Source organism: Molossus molossus, unplaced genomic scaffold (genome assembly GCF_014108415.1).
Source record: "Molossus molossus isolate mMolMol1 unplaced genomic scaffold, mMolMol1.p scaffold_m16_p_6, whole genome shotgun sequence".
Lineage (NCBI taxonomy): Eukaryota > Metazoa > Chordata > Mammalia > Chiroptera > Molossidae > Molossus > Molossus molossus.
The window spans coordinates 7,581,137-7,605,782 of NW_023425399.1; the positions used below are offsets into that span (position 1 = coordinate 7,581,137).

Below are 24,646 nucleotides of genomic sequence, written 5' to 3' on the forward strand. Positions count from 1 at the left end.
TTTTTGCATTTATGTTCAGATAGAGTGGGAGGGAGAGAGGGGGGAAGAGAAAGAGAGAAACATCGATGTGAGAGAGACACATTGACTGGTTGCCACCCGCATGACCCCATCTGGGGCTGGGGACAAACTGCAACCGAGGTACGTGCCCCTAGCGGGAACCGAACCTGGGACTCTCTGGTCTTCAGGCTGACGCTCTAACTGCTGAGCCAAGCTGGCCGGGGCTCCTTGCTTTTTGATTTAACATATCTTGCACTGGGGCCATTTGGTGTGTACAGCTCAGCCTCAGTCTTCAGATTGTTGGGAATTCCATTTTGTGGACGTTCCCCGTTCATTGAACCAGTCAGGTTGGTGACCAGTCAGGTTTGTTTCTAGTCTTTTGCCACCAAAATGAATGTCCCGCCGCTCTGGGCACATGCACACACCTGCAAACGAAGGAACAGTGTGCTGTGCAGAGCCTTCTGCTCAAACGAAACAGACAACGCTTCTGTAAGCAGCCTGACTCTATGTGGTTCTCTTAAATTCATTCATTAGCTTTCATTAGAGGCAGGCAGTTGTGGGGTCCATCATTACGGGGTTATCGTAGGGTGGGGAGAGAATTTCTGGTTCACAGGGGAGTCAGTCATGACCATCTAGACATTTTCTGTAAATAGAAGGGTGCTCCCTGTCCAATGAACCCCCCTTCTTTCCACCCTTCACTCATTCGACACTTAAGAGTGTCCACCGGTGGCCAGCCCGGGTAGTTCACACCCAAAAGCAGGAATGGGTTGGACTTCTGAGGCATCTGTGTGTGTCTGGCGTTTGGGCAACTTAGGTGCCAACACAAACGAGTTACTAGAAGTGAAACCTGTCCTTATCAGAGCCACCGTCCCCGAGCACCCATTTCCTGGAAGAGGATGCTATTTTAAGAAGCAGCATCATGTTGCAGCATGGAAATTTTGAGCGTCTGGGCAGGCAGCTCGCTGGCTGGCTGCTCTGTGAGTCGATGCCCAGGGACTGCTCAGCCCTGGGCCCAGTACCCCACCAGGGCCGGCCTGGCCTGTTGGACCAGTGGAGAAGGGAGGTCCCGGCAGACAAGTAATTATGTGAGTCCTGTCTGGTTGGTTTCACTTCGGCCGGCCGGGCTCGGTTCCTCCCACAACCGTGCAAGGCAGCGAGAGGAGCGTGGGGTGCTTCTGTTGCAGTACCCACGAGGGCTTGCAGCTCCCCAGCTGCCGTGATTATGGGCTCCCCTGGAGGACCAGCTGCCTTTTGGTGTTGGGGGTGGGGTGGTTCTCAGAGTAGCTTTGTTTGGCCAGCGCTGGCCATGTTCCCAGGTGTTCCCTTGCCTTGTAAGTTGGTGACCTGGACAGCCAGGTCAGGGTGGCAGTCAGGGCCAGTCTGCCTCCACCTTGCACGCTGGCCCGTCTCTAGGTGACACTGGGTTCTGAGTCACCATCTCTCTCTGTAGCTGAAAAGACGAGCTGGGGCGGAAAGGAGACTCCTCCCCTTCTGCTTGACCCAGTGGCCTTGGTGTGACCAGCAACTTCACGGCAGGGCTGATGGGAAGAATCGAGGGTTTGAGTAAGACCGAGCTGTCTCTCACATCTCAGCAAACTGGGTGCTTTATTCCACTGTCCTGAGCTGCCTTCTCTCGTTTGTAGCATGTAAAAGTAATAGTCTTACCAGTTTAGAAATGAATTCTAGTTTATGAAATAAAGTAAATTGGGCTTGGGCCCTGGCCAGTTTGGTGTGGACCAGAGAGCCCTGGGTTCGGTTCCCGTTAGGGGCACATACCAAAAAAAAAAAAAATTTGGGCTTGGGGACAAAGCATCTTTGATTGTGACCCTAGCTTCTTAGGAGCCTCAGTTTTGTTTCCCATCTCCCCGAAGGATGAAGCCTCAGAATGGCTCTGGTCCGGACCCGCTGAAGATGTTGTGGAGCAGTGGTTCTCAACCTTCCTGATGCCACGACCCTTTAGTACAGTTCCTCATGTGGTAGTGACCCCCCAACCAGAAAATTATTTTTGTTGCTACTTTATAACCTTAATTTTGCTACTGTTATGAATCATAATGTAAATATCTGATATGCAGGATGTATTTTCATTGTTACAAATTGAACAAAATTAAAGCATAGTGAGGACCTAAATAGACACCTCTCCAAAAAGGACATACAAATGGCCAAGAGACATATGAAGAAATGCTCAACATCACTAATCATCAGAGAGATGCAAATTAAAACAACAATGAGGTATCACCTCACACCTGTCGGAATGGCCGCCATCAACAAATCATCAAACAAGTGCTGGCGAGGGTGTGGAGAAAAGGGGACTCTAGTACACTGCTGGTGGGAATGCAGACTGTGCAGCCACTGTGGAAAACACTGTGGTGTTACCTCAAAAAGTTAAAAATTGAACTGCCATTTGACCCAGTGATTCCACTTCTAGGAATATACCCTAAGAAACCTGAAACACCAATCAGAAAGAATATATGTATCCCTATGTTCATAGCAGCACTATTTACAATAGCTAAGATCTGGAAACAACCCAAGTGTCCATCAGTAGATGAGTGGGTTAAAAAGCTGTGGTACATGTACACAATGGAGTACTATGCAGCTGTAAGAAAGAAAGATCTCTTATTCTTTGAGATGGCATGGAAGAACCTGGAGAGTATTATGCTAAGCAGAACAAACCAAGCAGAGAAAGACAAATATCACATAATCTCACTTATTTGTGGAATATAATAAACTAAACCAAATGCTGAACAAAATTAATCCAGAGACATAGAGATGGGGTACAGACTGACAAGCCTCAAAGGAGGGGCGTTGGTAGGGGAAAGAGATAAACCACAGAACTTACATGCATGTGTGCATGACCAATGAACATAGACAACAAAAGGGGATGGGACGGGGGGGGGGGAGTGTCAATGGGGTAAATGAGAAACATCTGTAACAAAAACAAATTAATAAAAAATTAAAAAAAAATAAAGCATAGTGATTAATCGCAAAACAATATGTAATTATATATTGTGAAATATTTATTTCTTATTACAAATAAATGAAATTTTGTCTTGAAGCATGGTGTAGCAATGGGTAACAGTCTTACTATAACGACAGTAAACTACATTGTTACATTTTGCGACAGTATGCGTAAAAAGTGTGAAGGTTGACATAGGTTCTTTCTCACCAGATCAGAAATTCTCGGGGCAGTCTTTGCAAGAGCACAACGAACATCATCTTCCACAACAAGTGTATTTAGACTTGATAACCAACAAACTGGAAAACACTGTTTCACAAAGATATGTTGTTGGAAATGGAAGAAGAAGGCGCAACACAGTCTCAGACAGAACAGGACATGACTGCAAACACTTGATCCAGAATTCTGTAATTGGCATTGTAGAGAAATCAGTTCTTGCTGCATCGCTGTTAATAAGTTCAATGAACTCCTCTTGTGCTGTCTCAGGAACATCTTCAACTTGGACTGTGAATGGGCTTCTGGCAAGTGCAAATGGGGTGTCAGGTAGATTTGGAAAGTAAGATGAAATTTCGTCTGCAAGCATGTGCAAGTGTGCTTTCACAGAAATTATCGTAATCTTTTTGCCTGGTTCAATGTCATGTTCCTCAAAGAAAGCAGATAAGGTAGACAACATGTAAATTTTATTTTCATCCAATTTTTTTTTGCCAAAGCTGAAGTTTCATTTGGAATGATCGGATCTTTTCAGACAAATCGAGGCATGTTGCATTTGGTCCTTGCAGTGATAAATTTAACTCATTCAAGATGACAAAGATGTCAACCAAGTAAGCTATTTTCTGTGGTTCACTTTTATCACTGAAGTTTCAAACTGTGGTCTTGCTTTCTGATTAAAAAATGTTTTGAGTTCATCATGAAGCTCAAAAACACATCTTAGAACTTTTCCTGTCGACAACCATCTCACTTCAGCATGAAATAGCAGAGCATTGTTTGGCGCATCCAAGTCGTTGCACAGTTGCGAAAACAGTCGACTGTTTAAAGTGCTCACCTTTACAAAATCTACAGAACTTATGACGCTTTTCATTACTTCTTGTAACTCTTGTGGCAGCGTCTTCGTTGCTAATATTTGCCAATGACTCATACAGTGAGTTCCGACGACTTTCAGTGACTCATTCAGTACCAAACGTTGAAATCCAGATCGACATCCTAGCATAGCTGGAGCACCATCTGTGCAAACACCACAAACCTTTTCCCAAGAGATCTTATGCTCTTTCAGAAATGAGCCAACTGTGTCAAATACATCACGTGCAGTAATTGTCGTTTCAGGAGGTTTACAAAAAAGAAACTCATCTTTAAAGTCGCCATCATTAATATGCCTCACGCAAACCAGTAACTGTGGACAGTTTGCAACGACTGTAGATTCATCAAGCTGGATGCTAAATATTGGAAGTGGAGCAGATTTAATTTCCTGGATTACCTGATCAAGAATATCAGCAGACACGTCGTCTATTCTTCTGTGGACAGTGTCGTTAGATAAGGAAATTGCACTCAATTTTGTCTCCAATCATAACTTGAACAATTTCTTTGGCCACTAGCAACAGTAAATACTCAGCAATGGTGTGAAAGGAAATTGCACTCAATTTTGTCTCCAATCATAACTTGAACAATTTCTTTGGCCACTAGCAACAGTAAATACTCAGCAATGGTGTGAGGTTTCATAGCTCTGGTGATTCTGAGTGCCACCAAATATGAAGCTTCAACGGTTGCTATGTTTTGTTTGTGGTATTTGCCACCAGTGTCAAGTCTGGCTTTCTTGAGTCCATCAGCTTTGCTTCTAAAATAGTTGGTAGCCTTGCTGGCAAAGCTCAGATGCTTGCTATCAAAATGGCGTTTTAGTTTGTTCGGATTCATAGATTTGGCTGATAGAACTTCACAACAAATAACACATGTGGTTTCTCAATTCCTGCTGTAATTATTGAGGTAAAACCATACTGTAAAAAATCCTCACTATATTTTATTTTCTTAACCTTCTTCTCTACACAATCCATTGTCATGGGATGGTTTGCTAATGAAAATAGTATCTAACAATAGCTTTAATAATACAAAAGATGATACATGGCATAGTTTAGTCAATACAGTTCATTGAAGTTTCCTATGATTTACCATTCTCTGTATTGTTTGTTTTTTTTACTTACCTGTTACTATTACAAGGGGGCAGTATTCACATCAACCACAGCTGAATATAAAAAGACTGATAAGCATCCAGATTAAATTCCCATGGTACAGATATTTTTTTGCAGTAGTTGATGATTTTACAGTACATGATTTTACATTTACCCAGTAATTATAATTCATGAAGTGTCATTTTATCTCCAATACTGCTGCTTTCAACATAGTAGCTGCTTTTAACAGAGTAGCTTCTTTCTACACAGTAGCTGCTCTTTACACATGTGTGACTGGTCCGCATAAGTACATGATGGTGCCAACCCGTCACATACACCTGTATTTGTACGGGGTGTATGTGATGGGGTTGGCGCAATGATGTCATCACGCTGGGTACTTGTATGTGGGCGTATCTGTATGTGGGACTATCTGCATGTGGGCGGACCCGCCTGGAGAAGGACACAGGAGCAGTGTCTCAGTTCCTAAGGCCATCGGAAATCCGGTGGTCTTAGGTGACCCCTGTGAAAGGGTTGTTCGACCCCCACAGGTTGAGAGCTGTTGTGGAGAGAAAAATGCTGAGAAGGGTGGGCAGGTGTGGGCGTGGCCTGATGCGGTGGGCGTGGCCTTGATGCGGTGGGCATGTCTTTCCCACAGGTGCTGTGAGTGGCTGAGATGCTGCGGTGGAGGAGAGCCCAGGCCCCGCACGGTCTGGTTGGGGCATCCCGAGAAGAGGGACCAGAGGTACCCTCGAAATGTCATCAACAATCAGAAGTACAACTTCTTTACCTTTCTTCCTGGGGTATGTATGGGCAGGGACCGCATCTGTTTTTTCTTCACACACTAAATATACACAACGGTGCCAGTCTCAGAAGACGAAGGTCCCCTGGCAGATTTTGTGAACACACCGTGTCTTTGCCACGCCACCTTAACTACTAGCGACCTGATGAGTTGGAATACCTTCACCTTTATTTAGTGTGCTGTGCGTAAGACAAAAGATACGGGAACTTCGCATTATAACCAAAACACCAAAAACCCAGCAGCGCTTACATTTCTCCCCAATCATTACAAAACACATATTTAGCCCTGGCCGGTGTGACTCAGCAGTTAGAGCGTCGGCCTGCGGTACAGAGAAACCCGGGTTCGGTTCCCGCTAAGGGCATGTGCCTCGGTTGCAGTTTGTCCCCGGCCCTGGTTGGGTTGTGCGGGTGGCAGCCACTTGATAATGTCCCTTTCACGTCAATGTTTCTTTCTCTCTCTCCCTCCCTCCCGCTCTATCTGAATAAAATATGGAAAAATGTCCTCGGGTGAGGATAAAAAAACAAAACAAAAAACATGTATTTAGCTGTAGGAAAGTTGGGGGAATAAGAGTATAGAGAAATTAAAAAAAAAAAAAGAAAAAGAAAGAAGAAGATCCTTTTAATCCTACCCTCCAGAGAAAGAATTTCTGTAAACATTCTGCTCTAAATGATTGTTTCCATTTTGCTTATACAAATCCACGGACACCAGCCTTCCCCAGCACACCCACGTGAAACACCTGCTTTCATCCTGCGAGGCCTCCACACGCTGATGGGCTGAGAAGCAGCAGCAGCCAGTCCGACTGCTGGAAAGGAAAACAAAGTTACAATGTTCGATGTATTGCAAGATAATACAAAACACGGATACATCATGCTGTAGCTTAAAGTCAATTTGAGTTTTTTTAAAGGATGATTTTGACTACATGCATTGCTAGCTATCTTAGCCCTCCCCACTCCTCCTCCCAAATCTCAGTATCTTTTTTAGAAATATGTTTTCATTGATATTTTTAGGGAGAGAGAGAAACATTGATGTGAATGCTGGACAGTTTGCATCAGTGGTAGAGCGTGGGTTCGAGGACCAATGAGTTGTGGGTTTGATTCTGGCCAAGGGTACATACCTCGGTTGTGGTTCGTCCCCGGCCCTGGTCTCTCTCTCATCGATGTTTCTCTCTCTCTCCCTTCCACTCTGTCTGAAGATAAATAGAAAAATATCCTCAGGTGAGGATTTAAAACAAAAAGAAACATTGATGAGAGAGGTCATCCATTGGCTGCCTCCTGCATGCCCCTCATTGGGGATCGAGCCTGCAGCCCGGGCATGTGCCCGGACCGGGAATCGAACCTGGACCTCTCAGTCCACGGGACAAGGCTCAATCCACTGAGCCATACTGGCTGGGCTCAGTATCTTAAGTCAAGAAAAAGTTTATTTCTCATTCCTGGAAATCCTGATGTGGACTTGGCCACTCTCTCCCATCGGGTAGCTGCGCCTTCTGGAATACACGGCCACCAACGTCCCCGGGACCAGGAAGAGCAGGGCGTTGAACAGTGTCTCTTAACAGCCTCTGCCTCGGAGAAACACGTCGTTTTCACTCGTTGCCCGGTGGCCGAGTCGTGTGTGGGCCTCCCTGCCAGGGCACATGGGAGCAGTCAAGTGCCGGAGCCCGCCCGCCTCCAGCTGGGATTCTTCTGTACGCATTTAATGGCATTGCCATCACATTGCAGACAGGGCATTTATCTCACTTTCAATTTTCTTAAAAATCTTTTTTAATATCCTGCTTTTCGGGTCATTTTACAGCATGAGCATTTCCCACTAACACCTATTTATTTATCCTCACCCGAGGACATTTTTGCATTTATGTTCAGATAGAGCCGGAGGGAGAGAAGGAGGAAGAGAGAGGGAGAAACATTGATGTGAGAGAGGCACATTGTGTGGCTGCCACCCACACGACCCCAACCGGGGCCGGGGACAAACTGCAACTGAGGTACGTGCCCTTAGCAGGAACCGAACCTGGGACTCTCTGGTCTGCGGGCTGACGCTCTTAACTGCTGAGCCAAACCGGCCAGGGCCTAACACATATTCTTAAAACCCATTTTGAGTGTCTTACCTGTACTCACACATGCTTACAAAATAGAGGGTTTAAGAAGCGAAACAGAGCAGATACAGTTGAAGACCCAGCCTACCCCGGGGTAACCACGGTCTTGAATTTGGTGTTTCAATTCCCACGAGTGTCATTATTTACATTTTTACTTCTAGGGTTGTCTTGTTCTTACGTGCAGAAGTGTTGAAATTTCATGCGAAGTATCACGTCCGTGGCGTTCTCCTGTGGGAAAGTTTTAAGCATCACGCCCCTCCCACTACACCTGCCCCCTCACCAGACAAGCCTTGAGTGTCCCCTTCTCTCCCTCTCCGCTCCAGGTGCTGTTTAACCAGTTCAAGTACTTCTTCAACCTCTACTTCTTACTTCTCGCCTGCTCCCAGTTTGTTCCTGAGATGAGACTGGGTGCCCTGTACACCTACTGGGTTCCCCTGGTGAGTAATGGCCTCGCCTGCTCGGGGACTGCGGAGGCCTGGGGACAGAGAGCTCTTTGTCGCTCTGGCCCGAGGTGTGGACGCCCTCAAGCCAACACGTCGGGCGTCCCCAAGATTGTAAGGTCGAAGCTCCGTTCCCTCCACCGGCAGAGTCGAACCATAGCGAGGCCTGTGCCGTTCACTCCCCGGCCTCTCAGTCATTCGTTGTCTCAGCGAAGAGAGGACACAGCCTCCGTCTTCCTGGACTGTGCTGTTTGCACGGTTTCCTGAGATCCCATTTCCTGTTTACTCTGCTGTATAGAGTATTTCGTGTGAGGGTTTTAAAAAATAACAGATTCTGTGCTTTCGTGGGTATGAGGTGTGATGGAACTGGCCAGAATGTCCTCCCTCCCCTCCCCTCTCCTCCCCTCCCCTCCCCTCCCCTCCCCTCCCCTCCCCTCCCCTCCCCTCCCGTACATGGTGATCAAGCAGCTGCCATGTACCAGGTACTGTGCAGGGTGCGAGGGTGCAGCAGTGCACAGAACATGCACATCCCTGCCCTCCTGGAGTCAGTTTCAGAGAGGAGAGACAATAAGCAGGTTGATAAAATTGTTGTTAATTGTGGAAGATGCTGTGAAGGTGACAGAATAAGGTTATTGGACAGACGGGCACCCAGGCACAGCGAGTGTGTGTGGAATGGATGAAGGTGGGCGTGGGAGGCGTGGAGGGCAGCCTAGTCAAGGTGGCCGTGAGAGACCTCTTGAGGAGGTGATGAGAAGGAGAGTAGAGCAGAGGGGGGAGTGTTCTGGACACAGGGAGCAGCCGTGCAAAGGGCCTGTGGTGGACATGAGCTCAGAGCATTTGGAGACCAGAAGGAAGCTCAGCATGATTGAGAGGTGGAGCGGGCAGATCCGATGTCTCTTTTTCCCCGAGACACGAACTTTTTTTTTTTTTTAATCCTCACCCGAGGATATTTTTCCATTTTTTTGTACAGATAGAGTGGGAGGGAGAGAGAGGAAGAGAGAGAGACAGAGAAACATCGATGTGAAAGGGACACATCGAGTGGCTGCCACCCGCACGACCAACCAGGGCCGGGGACAAACTGCAACCGAAGTACATGCCCTTAGCGGGAACCGAACCCGGGTCTCTCCGGACCGCAGGCTGACGCTCTAACCGCTGAGCCAAACTGGCCAGGGCCCGAGACACGAACTTTTTAACTGCTGCTTTCTACTTTCTAAGCTGAACTCAGGGGGAACACTTATCTTTTAAATTATCTTTTCACACATATGGTTACATTTTTAATTGGAAGATTAAAAAAATTGATTTTAGAGAGAGGAAGGGGGAGAGAGAGAAACTTTGATTTGTTGTTCCACTAATTTATGCATTCATTGGTTCCTTTTTGTATATGCCCAGACTAGGGATCGAATCCACAACCTTGGCGTATTGGGGTGACACTCTGACCGACTGAGCTTCCCAGCCAGGGCGGAAAAAGATTGTTAAAGTAGAAGAGACTTAAGTCACCTTTAAAGAAACAAAAACAAACGTTTTTATTGGTGGCGTGTGGGAGCCGATAAGGATTTGGTGGCCGGGCATTTATGGGGTGGAGGGAGCCAGTTGCTACGGGACGTGAGTGGGGTCTACACGCCGTGAGGGCCATGTTATCAAACCGGTCAGGGCAGCAGCACCAGCCCTGAGGAGAGCTGGGGGTTTCATTTCTTCCACACGAGCCATGACGGTGCATTTGGAAGGTGAGAGCCGTTCTGTCTGGCCTGAGTTGTCTATGGGCGAGTTATGCTGGGAGTTCGATTCCCGGTCAGGGCACATGCCCCGGTTCTGGGCCCGATCCCCAGTGGGGGGCATGCAGGAGGCGGCCAGTCGATGTTCTCTCTCATGGATGATTCTTTCTCTCTCTCCCTCTCACTTCCTCTCTCTCTAAATCAATAAAGGAAAAAAAATTTTTTAAATATGTTTTTATAGATTTTTAGAGGGGGGGGGGACATTAACCGGCTGCTGCTGCACACCCCTGACTGGGAATTGAACAGCCGGGCCCGTTCCCTTATCTGATACGAGTATTTTCCGCATCCGCACCTGTGACGGCAAACTCCAGGGTCTGCGGAAGCCTCTCGGGACAGACACAGTGGGACGGGGCAAGGAGCTGGAGCAGTGGTGGGTCTGGGTGACCCGGAGGCCCCACCCCCCCTGTGCCAGCCCCGTCTCCTCGCTGAGACTTTGCTCGGATTTTCCAGGAGCAGCCGAAGCCCGACTTGCATGCAGTGTACACCGCCGACTCACCTGGTTTTCCTGGGGCCGTGGCCACGGAGAGAAGCCGGGCAGGCCTTCGGGCCACCCTGAGGTTTCGAACTGACTGCATCCTGGCCGCTTTTATAGTCAGCTCTGCCCCCCCTGGGACGGTGCAGGACCTGGGGGGGATGTTTGTGTTGTAGTAGTTCTGGCTCTCTTTCCAGGGACGACAAGGAAGGGGGTTTGGGGTCAAAGATGAATGAGACCCCACCTCTTTCTAGGCGACCAGCTGGCTTGCCCTCAGTGCCCTAGATTTTGATGCAGGGGACCGGCGTCTAGTTCTCGGCCAGCCTCTCTGAAATGCCTGTGAGCACCCGGAAGTCCTCCGGTTTCCAGCCCAGCTCAGCGCGTGGCTCAAGGGGAGGAGCCGAGCGGTTGAGGTGCCGGGCTGGGCTGGGCTTGGATGAGAAGTGGTGTAATTGGAACAAACTTTTCTGAGCCCTGGTTTCCACACCTGTAAAACGGGTGATCACGTCTATTTCCTTGGCTCGTTGGGAGGATTAAATGAAATAAAGCCTGTGAAATGCTTCCGATCGCTCCCGGCATATAGAAAATTCTCAGAAAATAGTCTCGTTTTTTATTTTATTATTTATTTATTTTTTAAATCCTCACTCGAGGACATTTTTCCATTTTTTGTTCAGATAGAGAGGGAGGGGGGGAGAGAGAGAGAGAGGGAAACATTGACGTGAAAGGGACACATCGAGTGGCTGCCACCCGCACGACCCAACCAGGGCCGGGGACAAACTGCAACTGAGGTACGTGCCCTTAGCGGGAACCGAACCCGGGTCTCTCCGGACCGCAGGCCGACGCTCTAACCGCTGAGCCAAACCGATCAGGGCCACAACTGCTGTTTTGATTCCTCTCTCTTCTAGATAGTTTTGGTTTCCGTAAATGTATTTTTTATGTACAGCATTTCCAGAGAAGCCTGCAGCACCTTCGTACATGCTGGTCTGTGCACCGTCACCCCTGGGTCCTTTCCAAGCCCAGCTGGGGCTCCCAGCCGCAGACCCCCACTCTGAAAGCCTCTTTCTAAATGTCTGTGGATGCTAAGGACCCCCACGTTGGACTCTCGGGGCTTATTTCTGGGTTCCATTTGCATCTCTCTTCAGAGCAGTTGCTAGCCCAGGGCACAGCGTGTCCTCTAGAGAGCTGTGTGCCTTGGGGTGGGGGCAGGGTGGGTAGGATAAGCTGGGGAGGCCGAAATCATTGGCAGCACAGAGGTTGGGGCCTCTGTCTTCGTGGGAGCACACACCTTCCACTGACTTCCGTGGAACTCAGCCAGGCCCACGCAGACAGAAAGAGAAACCAGAACATTTGAAAAAACAACCAAACAAGGGAAACCTGGGCCTGGCCCAGAACAACAAAGCAGCGGCCTGGAGGAGGGGTGGGTGCCGCGGACCGGCCTGTGCCTCCTGTGCCCTCCTGTGCCCGGCCGGAGCAGGTCCTCTCCTCCGGGCCTCGTCTGATATACTCTGGTCTGCAACGGGCCGTTCTGCTTCGGCTGCAGGAACGTCCTTTGCGTCTCATTGCCGGCCCGGGTGCGGGGGGGTTCCTTTGGGTGTAAAGGTGTTGGGTTTTGGAAGAGGCTCACCAAACAGCACCCCTCTGGCTAGATTTACACGAGAGACTTCAAGTACTTTGAATCAAAACTAATGTATTTCACGGGGTCAACGGTAGGAAAAGAGACTCAGCAAAGAATCCCTACTGCTAACCTTCAAGGGATGGTGCTCTCTCTATTTTCAAATGTTTTTTTTTTTTTTTCCTTAAATTTTCATTGACTTTTAGAGAGAGAGGAAGGGAGAGGGAGAGAGAGAGAAACATGGATGTGAGAGCCACGAGAGAAACACCCATCGGCTGCCTCCTGCACGCCCCCTACCCGGGATTGAGCCTGCAGTCAGGCATGTGCCCTGACCAGGAATCGAACTGGCAGCTTTTTGACCAACTGAGCCACACCGGCCAGGGCTCTGTATTTGTAAAAAAAATAACTTTGAAAGGAGGGATGACAAAGACATTTTGTAAGAAGAATGAATGAGGCTCTGGGCTGGTAGCTCAGTTGGTTAGAGCGTTGTCCTGATACGCCAGGGTCGTGGGCAGGGAACACGCAAGTATCAACCGATAAATGTGTAAATGAGTGGAACAACAAATCAATGTCTCTCTCTCTCAATATCAGTAAATTAAAAAAATATATATATGTTTAAAAAAATGAGTGAATGTTCTTGCCTTTATGGATACAAGAGGAAAAATCTAGAGGAAATCAGGTTCTTGCTGTGGGCACCTCCCACCAGAATTTACGAGTTGGGGAACCTCTCTCGGAAAGATCAGGCAGTTTTAAATTTTCTTTTTATTACGTGGCACTCACACAGTGAACACTTGATAATGTTTTCTTTATAAAAATTTAGGTCATGCCCGGCCGGTGTGTCCCATACATCAGGAGATTGCTGGTTCAATTCCTGGTCAGGGCACATGACCAGGTTGTGGGCCCGATCCCCAGGGAGGGGCACACAGGAGGCCGCCAGTCGATGTTCTCTCAACAATGTTTCTTGCCCGGGCCGGTTTGGCTCAGTGGTTAGAGCGTTGGCCTGCGGTCTGGAGAGACCCGGGTTCGGTTCCCGCTAAGGGCACGTACCTCGGTTGCAGGTTGTCCCCGGCCCTGGTTGGGTCGTGTGGGTGGCGACCACTCGATGTGTCCCTTTCACATCGATGTTTCTCTCTCTCTCTATCTCTCTCTCTCTCTCTCCCCCTCCCTCCCTCCCTCCCACTCTATCTGAACAAAATATCGAAAAATGTCCTCGGGTGAGGATAAAAACAAACAAACAAACAAAAAATATGTTTCTCTCTCCCTCCTCTTTCCTCTCTCTCTAAAATCAATAAAGAAAAAATATTAAAAAAAAAAAATTACCTCATTACCCATACTGAAGTCTCTTTCGGTCCCTGCCTCCCCATCTTGTCCCTTCCTGGCAGAGGAACCTAACCGGTAGTTAAGGAGGTCGGAAGGTGTTTGAAGTGGATGGCATCCTTGTCATCTCTGTGGATGGGGCTACACTGTATGCGCTGACCTCAGCCCTGTCCATGCAGAGCATGCACCTCGTTCTCTCTGGCTGCCTGCTGGGGGTCCCTCGCCCTGGCTCCGCCTACCCGGGTCTCTCTAGATGCAGAGCAGTGCGGCTGCTAAAAGCAAGGGCCCTGGAGCCAGAGACCCTGTGTTCAGAATTCCTGCTTTCCACCTGGGAGCTTCTCTGCACAGCCCCTCTGTGCCTCGGTTTCCCCATCTGTACCACGTAGTCTCAGGCACAGTAACCTCGTGGGGTGCCTCTCGTGGGGCCGTTGTGAGGGTGAAGGGTGCCGATGAATTTCTAAGGCGCATGAGACACAAATGTTCGTGATCACCGTCTGAGGAGCCATCGTCTGTGGGAGGACAGCTTTTTTTTCACGCTCAGACTCTGCGGAGGTGGTGAACAGTGGTGTCCTTGTCCATGTGTGTCGGTGAGGGTTCCTCTAGCGTGTGTGTGTAGGGGACATTTGGAGAAGTGGGCTTGCTGGGGCATGTGCATTTGGGATCAGTAGCAGGTCCTGCCCTGCTGCCCTTTTCTGTCCCCACCCCAGCAGGGCTCACCCCGTCTCCTCTCTCCGCAGGGCTTCGTGCTGGCCGTCACCATCATCCGGGAGGCGGTGGAGGAGATCCGATGCTACCTGCGGGACAAGGAAGTCAACTCCCAGGTCTACAGCCGGCTCACAGTGAGAGGTCAGCCCGGGGCTCCACTGGGGCTACCTCCTCCTCCCGGGAGCTGCAGGGTTGCAGCTCCATCACAGGTCACTCACAGGGGCAGAGCTCAAGGCCTGGGGCTGGCGGGGGTGTGGGCGCCGCGTGGCGGGAACCGGGGAGGCCACCATCTTCCCCGGGGCTTGGGGAGATGCCGGCTGCATCCCCAGCTTGCCAGGTGCTCTCAGAGACGGTCCTGCGGCTGACCTTCGCCTCATCAATCTGGAATTGGATTCTGTGCATCTGATAGCTTCTGCTGCAGTTTCTCACCCTTCTAGGGTCTGGCTGTGCAGGGCAGGAGTGCACTCCGCCCCCCTGGGAGGGAGCTGGGAGCTGGGAGCAGGGCTTTAAAAGATACTCTTTCAACATTACAAAACTTATGTTACAACTTTGCAACATTCGTTTCTATTTATTAGTTTACATACTTTTTTTTTTGGTTAATCCTCACTTGATGATATTTTCTCATTATTATTATTATTTTTAGCTAGAGTGGAAGGGAGGGAGGAGGAGAGAGAGCGAGAGAAAGAGAGGCATTGATGAGAGAGAGAGACACATCGATCTGTTGCCTCCTGAAGGACCCTGTCTGGGGCCGGGGATTGAACCTGCAACCCAGGTACTTGCCCTTGACCAGGAATCGAACCCAAGACCTGGTCCTCCTGCTGACACTCTAACTGCTGATCCAAACCGGTCAGGGCTATTTATATACTTTTTAATTGAATTATCGTGGACATACAAGGTCAGCAACATTCTTCTTTAAAAGGCCCCAGAGTTACATAACTGCTGCATCTGTGAAGATGTCGATGCCGGCATCTCCCGACTCCTCAGGACTGAGGAGTGGAGGGCCTGGAGTCTGACCCAGGGAGAAGGGACCAGAGAGTCTTTAGTCATTGAGCCCCTTGCAAGACACATGCGTGTTAGATGGTGGACTTTAAAACCCACAAAACAGTTCTCCATAGATTTCCTGCCAGGTTGAATTCAGAAAGGAGAGAGTTCCCTAAGATTACTGATCCCAGTCAGGGACTAATATGTTCAAGGAGCGGCCCAGGGGGTGAGAGCCCTGTTTGGCCCCGGCAGGTTGCTCAGTGGTTAGAGCACTGGCCCTCAGACCAGTCACCGGTTTGATTGTGGCCAAGGGCATCTACCTTGGTTGTGGTTCGTCCCCAGCCCTGGGGCCCTGGTCAGGGTCGTGCGGGAGGCGACCAGTCGATACGACTCTCTTATGTCCATGTCCCCCCTCTCCCCATCTGAAGATAAATAGAAAAAAACGTCCTCGGGTGAGGATTAAAAATAAAACTTAAACAGGAAGCCCTTTCTGGCCGGCAGGAACCGGAGCGCGCTCGTCCCAGCCAGGTACGCCTGGCTTTGGCTTGGTGCTTTCGTCTTCTGAAGAGGCTGCATCCCTGGTTTCAGGGCTTTGAGTAGAATGTTCCTTTTGGGAAAAATATCAGAGGAATAGCTTTTGCCCACCCCCTCCCCCACATTGAAATTTTGACAGAATCCCTTGAGGGCATGGACGTGTTTTTATTTCGGTGCGTTGAATAGATTTTCGTGGTTGGTGGTCTGAAAAGTTTGCAAGTCTCTGGGAGGAGGAGGACGTTAGAGGCGGCATAGAAATAAATGTGTGATCGCTAAACCACTTTATTTAGGACATTCTGCGGACTAAAGAATGAAAACCCAGTATACTCTCTGCAAAGGCAGGTGGCTTGGGCTTTCCACTGGGTAATCAGAAGACCCTTCCGGAAGGCACTTGTTTTGTGGTTCGTGTATATTAAATCCTCCCTGGATAACATATTCCGACTATAACATCTAAGATGCTTGGCAACCGACAAAAGCCCCCTCAGAGAGGGCCGGTGGGTCCGTTTAGAGCTCACCAAGGAGGGGCCTTGGGCCGCCTCCATTCATCCGTCCAGGCGCCTGCCCCTCTTTGGTTCTTTTCATATTGCAGTTGCTTTTCCCGGGAATGATTCTTGCTCCCTCCCCTGCAGACCCCCCCCCCCCCCCAGCTGCGGCTTGAACTCCGCTCCGGCCCTGAAAAGGTCCTAAGAACTGGCAGATGGCTCCAGCAGTAAAAACTTGTCTGCCTTTGTTGGTCTCCCTTTGTGGCCCGTGGTTCCCATTGTCATGCCAATTGGACAGTGGGGGCCAGCAGGGCGCGGGCTGAATATTCACCCGGGCCCCAGCCTGCCGTTCACTCTCCAAGCCGGGGAACTAGCTTGAAAGGTGATGGGGTGAGCGCGGTGATTTGATACACTCTGGGGGGAAGGGCTGGAGAGAGCAGCCCCCGCTGGAAGATTTCAGAGAGAGGAAGAGAAAGAACCCCTTTTTTGACCTTACCTTATTATTTAATTACTTAGTAATATTTTCTTGAGTGAGGCATTTCACCAAGAACTTTATTGAGTTAGGTTCAAGAGCGAAATGAAAGGACTATGGACGTGTATGTCCGTGCAGGGCTGTTTTCTTTGTTTGACCACATGACATCTTAAGATGAACTTTTCAACACTGTCTTTGCAGTTTGGAAATGTTTAGAAACCAGAGTATCACGTGCTCGACCACTAGATGATAGACCATCTACCCACACTCTGCGTCATTTCCGGGCTAATGAGACAGTACTTATACTAAGTACGATAATTTAACAAAAAAAATTTTTTTGTTTTGTTAATTATTTCTAACTAACAAAGAAGTTGCAAGTCTCCTGCAGAGAACCCTCACCAAGCCTGTCATCCGGGTTCCTCAGCTGTTCACGTCTTACCACCTCAGCTTCTGCCGCTCTCTGGCTAAGCCCTTAGAGAAGTGTGTGTGCTCATTCCTTTCTGTTTCTAAACACTTCAGCATTTAATTCCTAAGAGGACAGTTACATAACGCGGTACAGTGAGCCAAGTCAGGAAATTTACACCGAGGCACTACGATTAATCCAATCTCGAGTCCTTTGCCATGGGTCCCTCAAATGTCCTTTAGCCCTGGCTGGTTTGGCTCCGCGGTTAGAGCATCAGCCTATGGACCGAAGGGTCCGGGTTTGATTCCAGGTAAAGGGCAGCTACCTGGGTTGCAGGGTTGATCCCTGGTCATGGTCAAGGTCATGAAGGAGGCAACCAATCGACGTCTCTCTCACATAGATGTTTCTCTCTCTCTCTCTCTTCCTCCTCCTCCCTCCCTTCCACTCTATCTATAAATCAATGGGGAAAAAAAGTCCTTTAGTAGCATTTTTTTAAAACATAGCTTCTCAATAGGCTTTTTTTTGGTTTGGTTTTTTAAAGTATGTTTTTATTGACTTTTTTAGAGAGGGGAAGAGAGCGAGAGATAGAAACATTGATGTGTGTGAGAGAGAGAGATATCAATTAGCTGCCTCCTGCATGCCCCCCACTGGAGATTGAACCTGAAACTCGGGCACATACCCTGACCGGAAATTGGACAGGCGACGTCTTGGTGCGTGGGTCTACCCTCAGCCACTGAGCTACACCGGCCTGGCTCTTTTTATTTTTTAAATGGTTGTTTCCAACATTTTGTTTTTTCAGATTATTTATATAATATAAATGAATATATGTATGTATGTATATATATGTGTGTGTGTATATATACACACACACACACATATTTAATTTCTATAAAACAATAAAAAGATAAAAGTGCCCGACGTCTATGAAAATTCACAGGAAAAAAGACGAATGGTGAATACACATACGGAAAGATCTCAGGCTGCTTCCAACATCTTAGATGCTCTTATTTCATTCACTGTGTCTAAACAGATCAGTTGAATTCGTTGTTAATGTAGTTGTCATGGTGTAATACAGATTTGAAGTATTTATTTATTTATTTTTATCCTCACCCGAGGACATTTTTCCATTTTTTGTTCAGGTAGAGTGGGAGGGAGAGAGAGAGAGGAACATCGATGTGAAAGGAACACATCGAGTGGCTGCCACCCGCACAACCGACCAGGCCCGGGGACAAACTGCAACCGAGGTACGCGCCCTTAGTGGGAACCGAACCCGGGTCTCTCAGGACCACAGGCCGACGCTCTAACCGCTGAGCCAAACCGGCCAGGGCTGAAGTATTTATTAATATAATTAGCCATACACTTGGGAATGACCGCTTCTTATTCTTTTAAGAATATTTGAGACTCCATTTTGTCCCAAATCTACGATAGATTTTTGTTTGTTTTTTTAACTGGAAAACGTTTAAGTACTGCAATGGTTTGGATTATTTATTCATTCATGAATTCCATTGCAATTATTGCGAGGGAAAAAGTGAGGTGATGAAATCTTCTCTTTGCTGTATCAAGTGTCTCTAAAGCTTAAGTATTGGGATTATAATTTATGTTGCTTACTTTAATATATGATACTCTGTGGTAGATTTCTGTTTTAAAAAGATAAACACAAGGGCTAGGCTTAGGGAATTCGTGGTCTAGTGAAGTATCCAGGCATTTAGTAAGTAGATAATTTAAAAAACCTAACTAATAATTCTATTTTATGGCCTGAGTGTGGGGCCCTATGAAGAATGTCCCCTCTCTTTACCATCACTCCTGGTTCTGAGCTTGTGCTGTGCCAGGTTTCAAAACTCCTGCCTCCACCTCCTCTCTGCGGTGTGGGCAGAACCCTAAACCTGTGGATTTTAGGAGTACCTACCTAAGAAGTTGCTTGAATGCAACTCTTTTTTTTTTATCTTCACTCGAGGTCATTTTCTCATATTTTGTTCAGATAGAGCGGGAGGGAGAGAGAGGAAGAGAGAGAGCGAGAAACAGCGATGTGAAAGGGACACATCGAGTGGCTGCCAACCACACGACCCAGCCAGGGCCGGGGACAAACTGCAACCGAGGTACGTGCCCTTAGCGGGAACTGAACCCAGGTCTCTCTGGACCGCAGGCTGACGCTCTAACCGCTGAGCCAAACCAGCCAGGGCTTAAATGCAGCTCTTACGTGGGGAGAACACAGGACTGTGCCTGCGGTTTAATGTGCGCTCGAGAAAGGCAGTGCTGGTGGAGCAGCAGGGCTTCAGTAAGTGTTGGTGGTGGAGGGCCCGGCTGGTGCGGCTCCGTGGCTGAGCGTCGACCCTGCACCAAGGTCCCCAGTTCGATTCTTAGGGCACATGTCCGGGTTGTGGGCCTGATCCCCAGTGGGAGACATGTAGGAGGCTGCCAGTCGATGTTCTCTCTCATTGATGTTTCTCTCTCTTTCTCCCTCTCCCTTCCTCCCTCTTTAAAATCAATAAAGGAAAAAAAAAAGAGCCATGAAGGTATTGACACCTAATCGATTCTGCTTGACTGGATTAAAAACTGCTTTGGCCTGGTGACATGTCCCCCTTAAAAAAAAAAAAAGAAAGTGTTGGTGGGTGTATCAATGGAGGTATTAGCCAGGGAGGTTATGGGAGCCCATCAGAAAGAAGCTGATGATGTCGTCCCAGAAAAGATGACCTTCATCCTGAGTCTTACAAGATGGAAGAGAGAACAGGACTGGCTTCATGATTTGTGGTGCTCAGTGCAAAATGAACATGTGAGGCCCTTGTTAAAAACGTATTAAGATTTTCAAGATGGTGACAGTAGAACATTAAACCAAGTCAGGGACCCCTCCGATCAGACCCGGGATCACACACTCGAGGTTGCCCTGATAAAGAGTTCCCCAAAGCCCCCGTCTTGATGGCTGGGAGTGCGGCGGAAAGAACCCCAGGTCCTGGCTCTGTCTTCTTCCCGATGAGGCTGCCTTTCCTGCGCCTCTCTCCCTCCTGGGAAAACAGAAGAAAAGACCCTGTGCGGACCTGAGACTGGGAAAGTTGCAGGTTGACTCTGTAGTCTGGGACCCCGACACAGGCATGCTATGGGCAGAAAGTGACATGGGGTGTTCGAGAGATGCTGTCCACATGGGGCAGCAGGAGGAAAAGACAAATGATGACCTACATAAGCTTGCCTCATGCTGGAGGAGGTCAGGGCTTTTTTTTTTTTTTAATATTTTTTTCTTTATTGATTTTAGAGAGGAAGGGAGAGGGAGGGAGAGAGAGATAGAAACATCGATGAAAGAGAACATTGATTAGCTGCCTTCTGCATGCCCCCCCACTGGGGATCGGGCCCACAACCTGGGTATGTGTCTTGACCTGGAATCGAACCGGCGACCTCTTGGTGCATGGGTCACCGCTCAACCACTGAGCCACACTGGCCAGGCTGGCCTTTCATTTTTAGGCAGCCCTGTGGGGGGAGCTTTTAGAGGGAACTGGGGCTCTGAGAGGGACCAAGAGGGACCGTGCCCTGTCTGAGATGATGCAGCTAGTTCGTGATCGAATCCGGCTTGTCTGCTGTCACACCTTAGCCTGTAAGTGGCACCTACCGGGTGCAGGAGCTGAGCTCAGCACTTGGCCTAAGTGTCCCGCCTTAGTGCATGTGCTGCAGAAGGACTTTTAAGATTTAAGTCATTTTAAAACACATTAACGTTTTTTAACATTGATTTTAGAGGGAAGAGAGAGAGAAGCCCTGATTTGATGTTTCACTCATTTATGCATTCATTGGTTGACTCTTGTATGTGTCCTGCCCGGGGATTGAACCCACAACCTTGGTGTATCAGGACGATGCTCTAACCAGCTGAGCTCTGAGTCCAAAGAAACCTATCAATCCAGCTTTCTCATTCTAAGGGGGACAAACTGTTGAAAGCCATGTCATGATAATCCTTTCAGATAAATGAAAGCCCCCTCCCCTTCTTCCTACTTGAAATCCACAATTCAACGTGATCAGAGGCTTAAGAGAGGTTCCTAGACCTATATGAGTTTCATGGCTGTAATTATAGAGGTGTCTCCCCACACTAATAGCATTTGGTGGCACTGGAAATCCCAAAGGCGATGAAGGGAGGATCTTGAGGTTGGAGTAGACCCAGCAAAACGTAGTTCCTCGAAGGATTTCAGCTGGATCAGGAAAGAAGAAGAAGGAGTAAAAGAATGATTTCTCTTTCTACTTGTCTACCCCGAACCCCAAGTTTAATTCTGAAGAAGGGTCTGCCTTGATGATCACAGGTGGCCAGGGCAATTGGATTTGCATTTTCACAGGACGAATTCCAGGGTCTTCATACCAGGAATGTTTCCCCAGACTGCCTTGTGATCAAGGGCTAAATGAAGCAAGCAGATAATTAGCCTTGAAAGAAACTGCAAACAGAAGCATAATTAACACAGTCCCTGATGTGTCTTTCCTGCTGGGGACATCTGGGCACACCGTGAACCATAAGTCATAAACCAAAGGTCTATGCAAAACAGAGAGAACCTCTTCCATCTTGAGCTTTCTAGTCCATATGTGGTGTAAAAAATGGAGATATTGCCCAGTTCTTTCCAGATGGTCCCGCAGTTACAGAGTAACCTGAAGGATCTCACCTCAATTTGAGAGGGATATCTTTTTTTTTTCTTTTTTTTTCAGTTCGATTCAAAATCTACTTGGGACCATTATTCAGGAATGCAATTAATGTGACTAAGTTTTGAGGTCCAAGGACATGTGTGTGTTTCTTTTTGGGAATTATATTTTGTTGGAGTGCATCAGAAGGTAGGAGAGTGTAGGGGAAATGTGTTCATTAACGGGGAGCGACTAGTTAACTAAATTGAAACTAAGTGCCAATTATCTTCTCCAAGTAGAAACTTTGTTCAGACATGGGAGAACACTCAGATATGCTTTATAATTTTTTTTTTTAGAGCAGAGAACAACCATGATGGTCTTTTAAAAATATTATTGCAGCTAAAGTCCTTGACTAAGGATTGCAAATGCCATTTGGTAGCCAAGGAAGTCCTCTCCTGAGCTTCTGTCATTGAGATGCAGAGCATCTGCTTTTGTGGGGCTTATTTCAGACAGATCTTGCCCGAACAGCGTCTCATCCTCTGACCGGTGCAAAGTAATTTCAGACCCCTAAGCTTCTTTTTTCTTCTTCCAAAGTACTCCATTTCACTTTATTTCAAATATTGGTGAACTGATCTATTGTATAATTTTTACTGCCCTCCCCAATCCCACATGCAAATTGTACTGTTATCTTTCCCAGAAGGTATTTTCTCCCCATGTGGGGGGTGTTGGTCTGTTTCATCATTACTGGGCACCAGAAGGAACGAAGACCATTTATACATTTATTTTAAAAGCCTCTGTTGGGTATAAACCTGTCAGGTCGAAACTTCAGCCTTTCATTTTTAAGTTCCCACTATTTTAAACAAAAGCCCCAGGAAGCAGCTTGGAATTTCCAATAATAACTTTTTAACCCATTGTCTGTTTTCAGGCAACAAACAGGTTCTTAGGCTTTGGGGACCGCAGGCAACCCTATTGGAATATGAAAATTTCTACTTCAAGCCTCGTGCACTCTGCTGGGTCTGCAGAGGCATTTTGATGCCCCCCCGCCCCCCACCCCGGGAAGTGTACACAGGCTGCAGAATTTGCAGCTCCTCACTGTCACAGTCAGATTACAGCACCGGTTAAAGAGGAAGACATGAGCCAGGGTTAGCACATGAGATCGCCGTCTCCGATCTACAAAAGCAGTCTAGATCCTAGACGCATAGGGAAAGATAGGGTCTAGCTGGCGGGGTTCCGGGTCAAAAAGTAGTGCCCAGAATTTATATAATTTTTTTTTTTTTTTTGCAGGCCGTTCTGCATTTTCACTGAATTGTCATTTGCTTGTTTCCACTCAAGGGAAACATCTGGTTTCTGCCCGCCAGTGTAGACAGACTGCTCTTATTCTGAAGCTGTCATCCATGAAAAGCATGGTGTGGGCTCAATAGGTTTGCTTATGAAAGGCTTGGGGTCCATCTCTACAGAAATAAACATCCCTGGTAATTGGAAGTTTGGTCCCTGTTACAAACCCCGGCGCGGGGGCGGTTTGGGTCAAGTGGCGAAAGCCGAAAGGAATAAATTCATTTTGTAGAAAGCATTTAATGACGGAGGATGTGGCTGGTGGAGAATTTTCCACGTGACCTTTGTGAAAATCCCTTAGTCATGTCTGTAGAGTCTCTGCCAATACATTTAAAATGCCCAGGGCCTAGAGGTCCCTGAAGGGTGTCACGGGGTACGAGGCCTGTGGCTTCAGCTGTCAGAACTGGGTCCAGTGCAAATGAGAACGGGGGACCCCTTGTTCAGAAGGTAGTAGACTTGGAAGAGGACAGCAGCTGGTGGATCACAGGTCCCACTTCTGTTCCAGGAATCCCTGGGGTAGATGAGAGGAAAGAAGGAAAGTTGGGAAGGATGTTTGCTAACCTCTCACTGGGGCGTTGGGAGAGTCTGGGGGGTGTAGGTAATAATCACTGCGAATGTGCTGATTTTTGTTTCTCGTTTGTCTTTGTTAGGTAGACAGGGAGCTTTGCCCGAGGGCATCTGTATCTTGTTCTTGTTTCGGCAAGAATGATGGTCGGACACAGAACAGTGGTTGAATTAAGGTTAGAAATCGTGTTCTGGGTCTTTCCCACAGTTGAAGAGATTTTTTTTCATCCCGTGAGTTAATTCCAGCCATTGAACGCTCGGCTCTTCCCCTGCCTCTGGTCTCTTCCCCCTCCTCTCCTTCCTCCCAACTGGGGAGCCCCTAGATGGGGACATTTCATTCATCCATGCTGGAAACACCAGTGGATGTTGGGATGTTAAGTACCAGTATCTGCTATCCTTTCTCTTCTCTTTCTGCCTTTTTCCTCCTTTTCATTCTTCTGGATTTATTTGTCTTTTCTCATTCAGAAATATACATACACAGACACACACTAGACATGGGCCCCACATACAAGCCTGAACTGCCCAATTTTGGTCGCCAAAAAAGTGACAGCGAGGGGCAGGAGGTCCACATTTATGGTCCGGACCTTGTGGGAGCTCAGCAGAGTGGGACCTTGTTGAAGTTGTAAAGCTGAGGTTCACCCCCTCCCCACCCCCAAATACTAACGTGCTAGTGGGGGAGCCTTGGTGAAGAAATACAAGCACCCCTTTGGCAGAGTGGCCCCCGTGACCCCCCTCGAGAGAAGGATTGGGAGCCTGTTGGCTGCTGGTCCCAAGTAGGAGGCCTGTGGGAGGGTGGCTGCTGGGCTAGCACAGACCACTCTGCAGACAGCAGATTAAAGGGGTTTTTGTTGAGGCAGAGCAGACGGACAGAGAGAGGCAGAGTTCAAATTAACCCGTCGTAAATCAGGGCGCCCTCGTAAGAAGGGAAAATCCGAGCCTGCTCATTTAAACGTTTGAGCTAATTTAATTTATTATTTCTTTTCCTTATTAG

General features: G+C 48.0%; 1 protein-coding gene across 3 annotated transcripts in view; it reads left to right on the forward strand.

Annotated features, from left to right (window-relative positions):
- Positions 1-24,646, forward strand: part of ATP9A (ATPase phospholipid transporting 9A (putative)) — a 119,669-nt gene that overhangs the window by 21,261 nt on the left and 73,762 nt on the right. For 2 of the 3 annotated variants that reach the window (XM_036244555.1, XM_036244556.1), the window contains exons 2-4: positions 5,762-5,906; positions 8,315-8,428; positions 14,342-14,450. In XM_036244555.1, the coding sequence (XP_036100448.1) occupies positions 5,762-5,906; positions 8,315-8,428; positions 14,342-14,450 (368 nt within the window). Of the gene's footprint in view, positions 1-998; positions 1,083-5,761; positions 5,907-8,314; positions 8,429-14,341; positions 14,451-24,646 lie in introns of those variants that run through there. The other variant, XM_036244557.1, reaches the window with a different exon arrangement.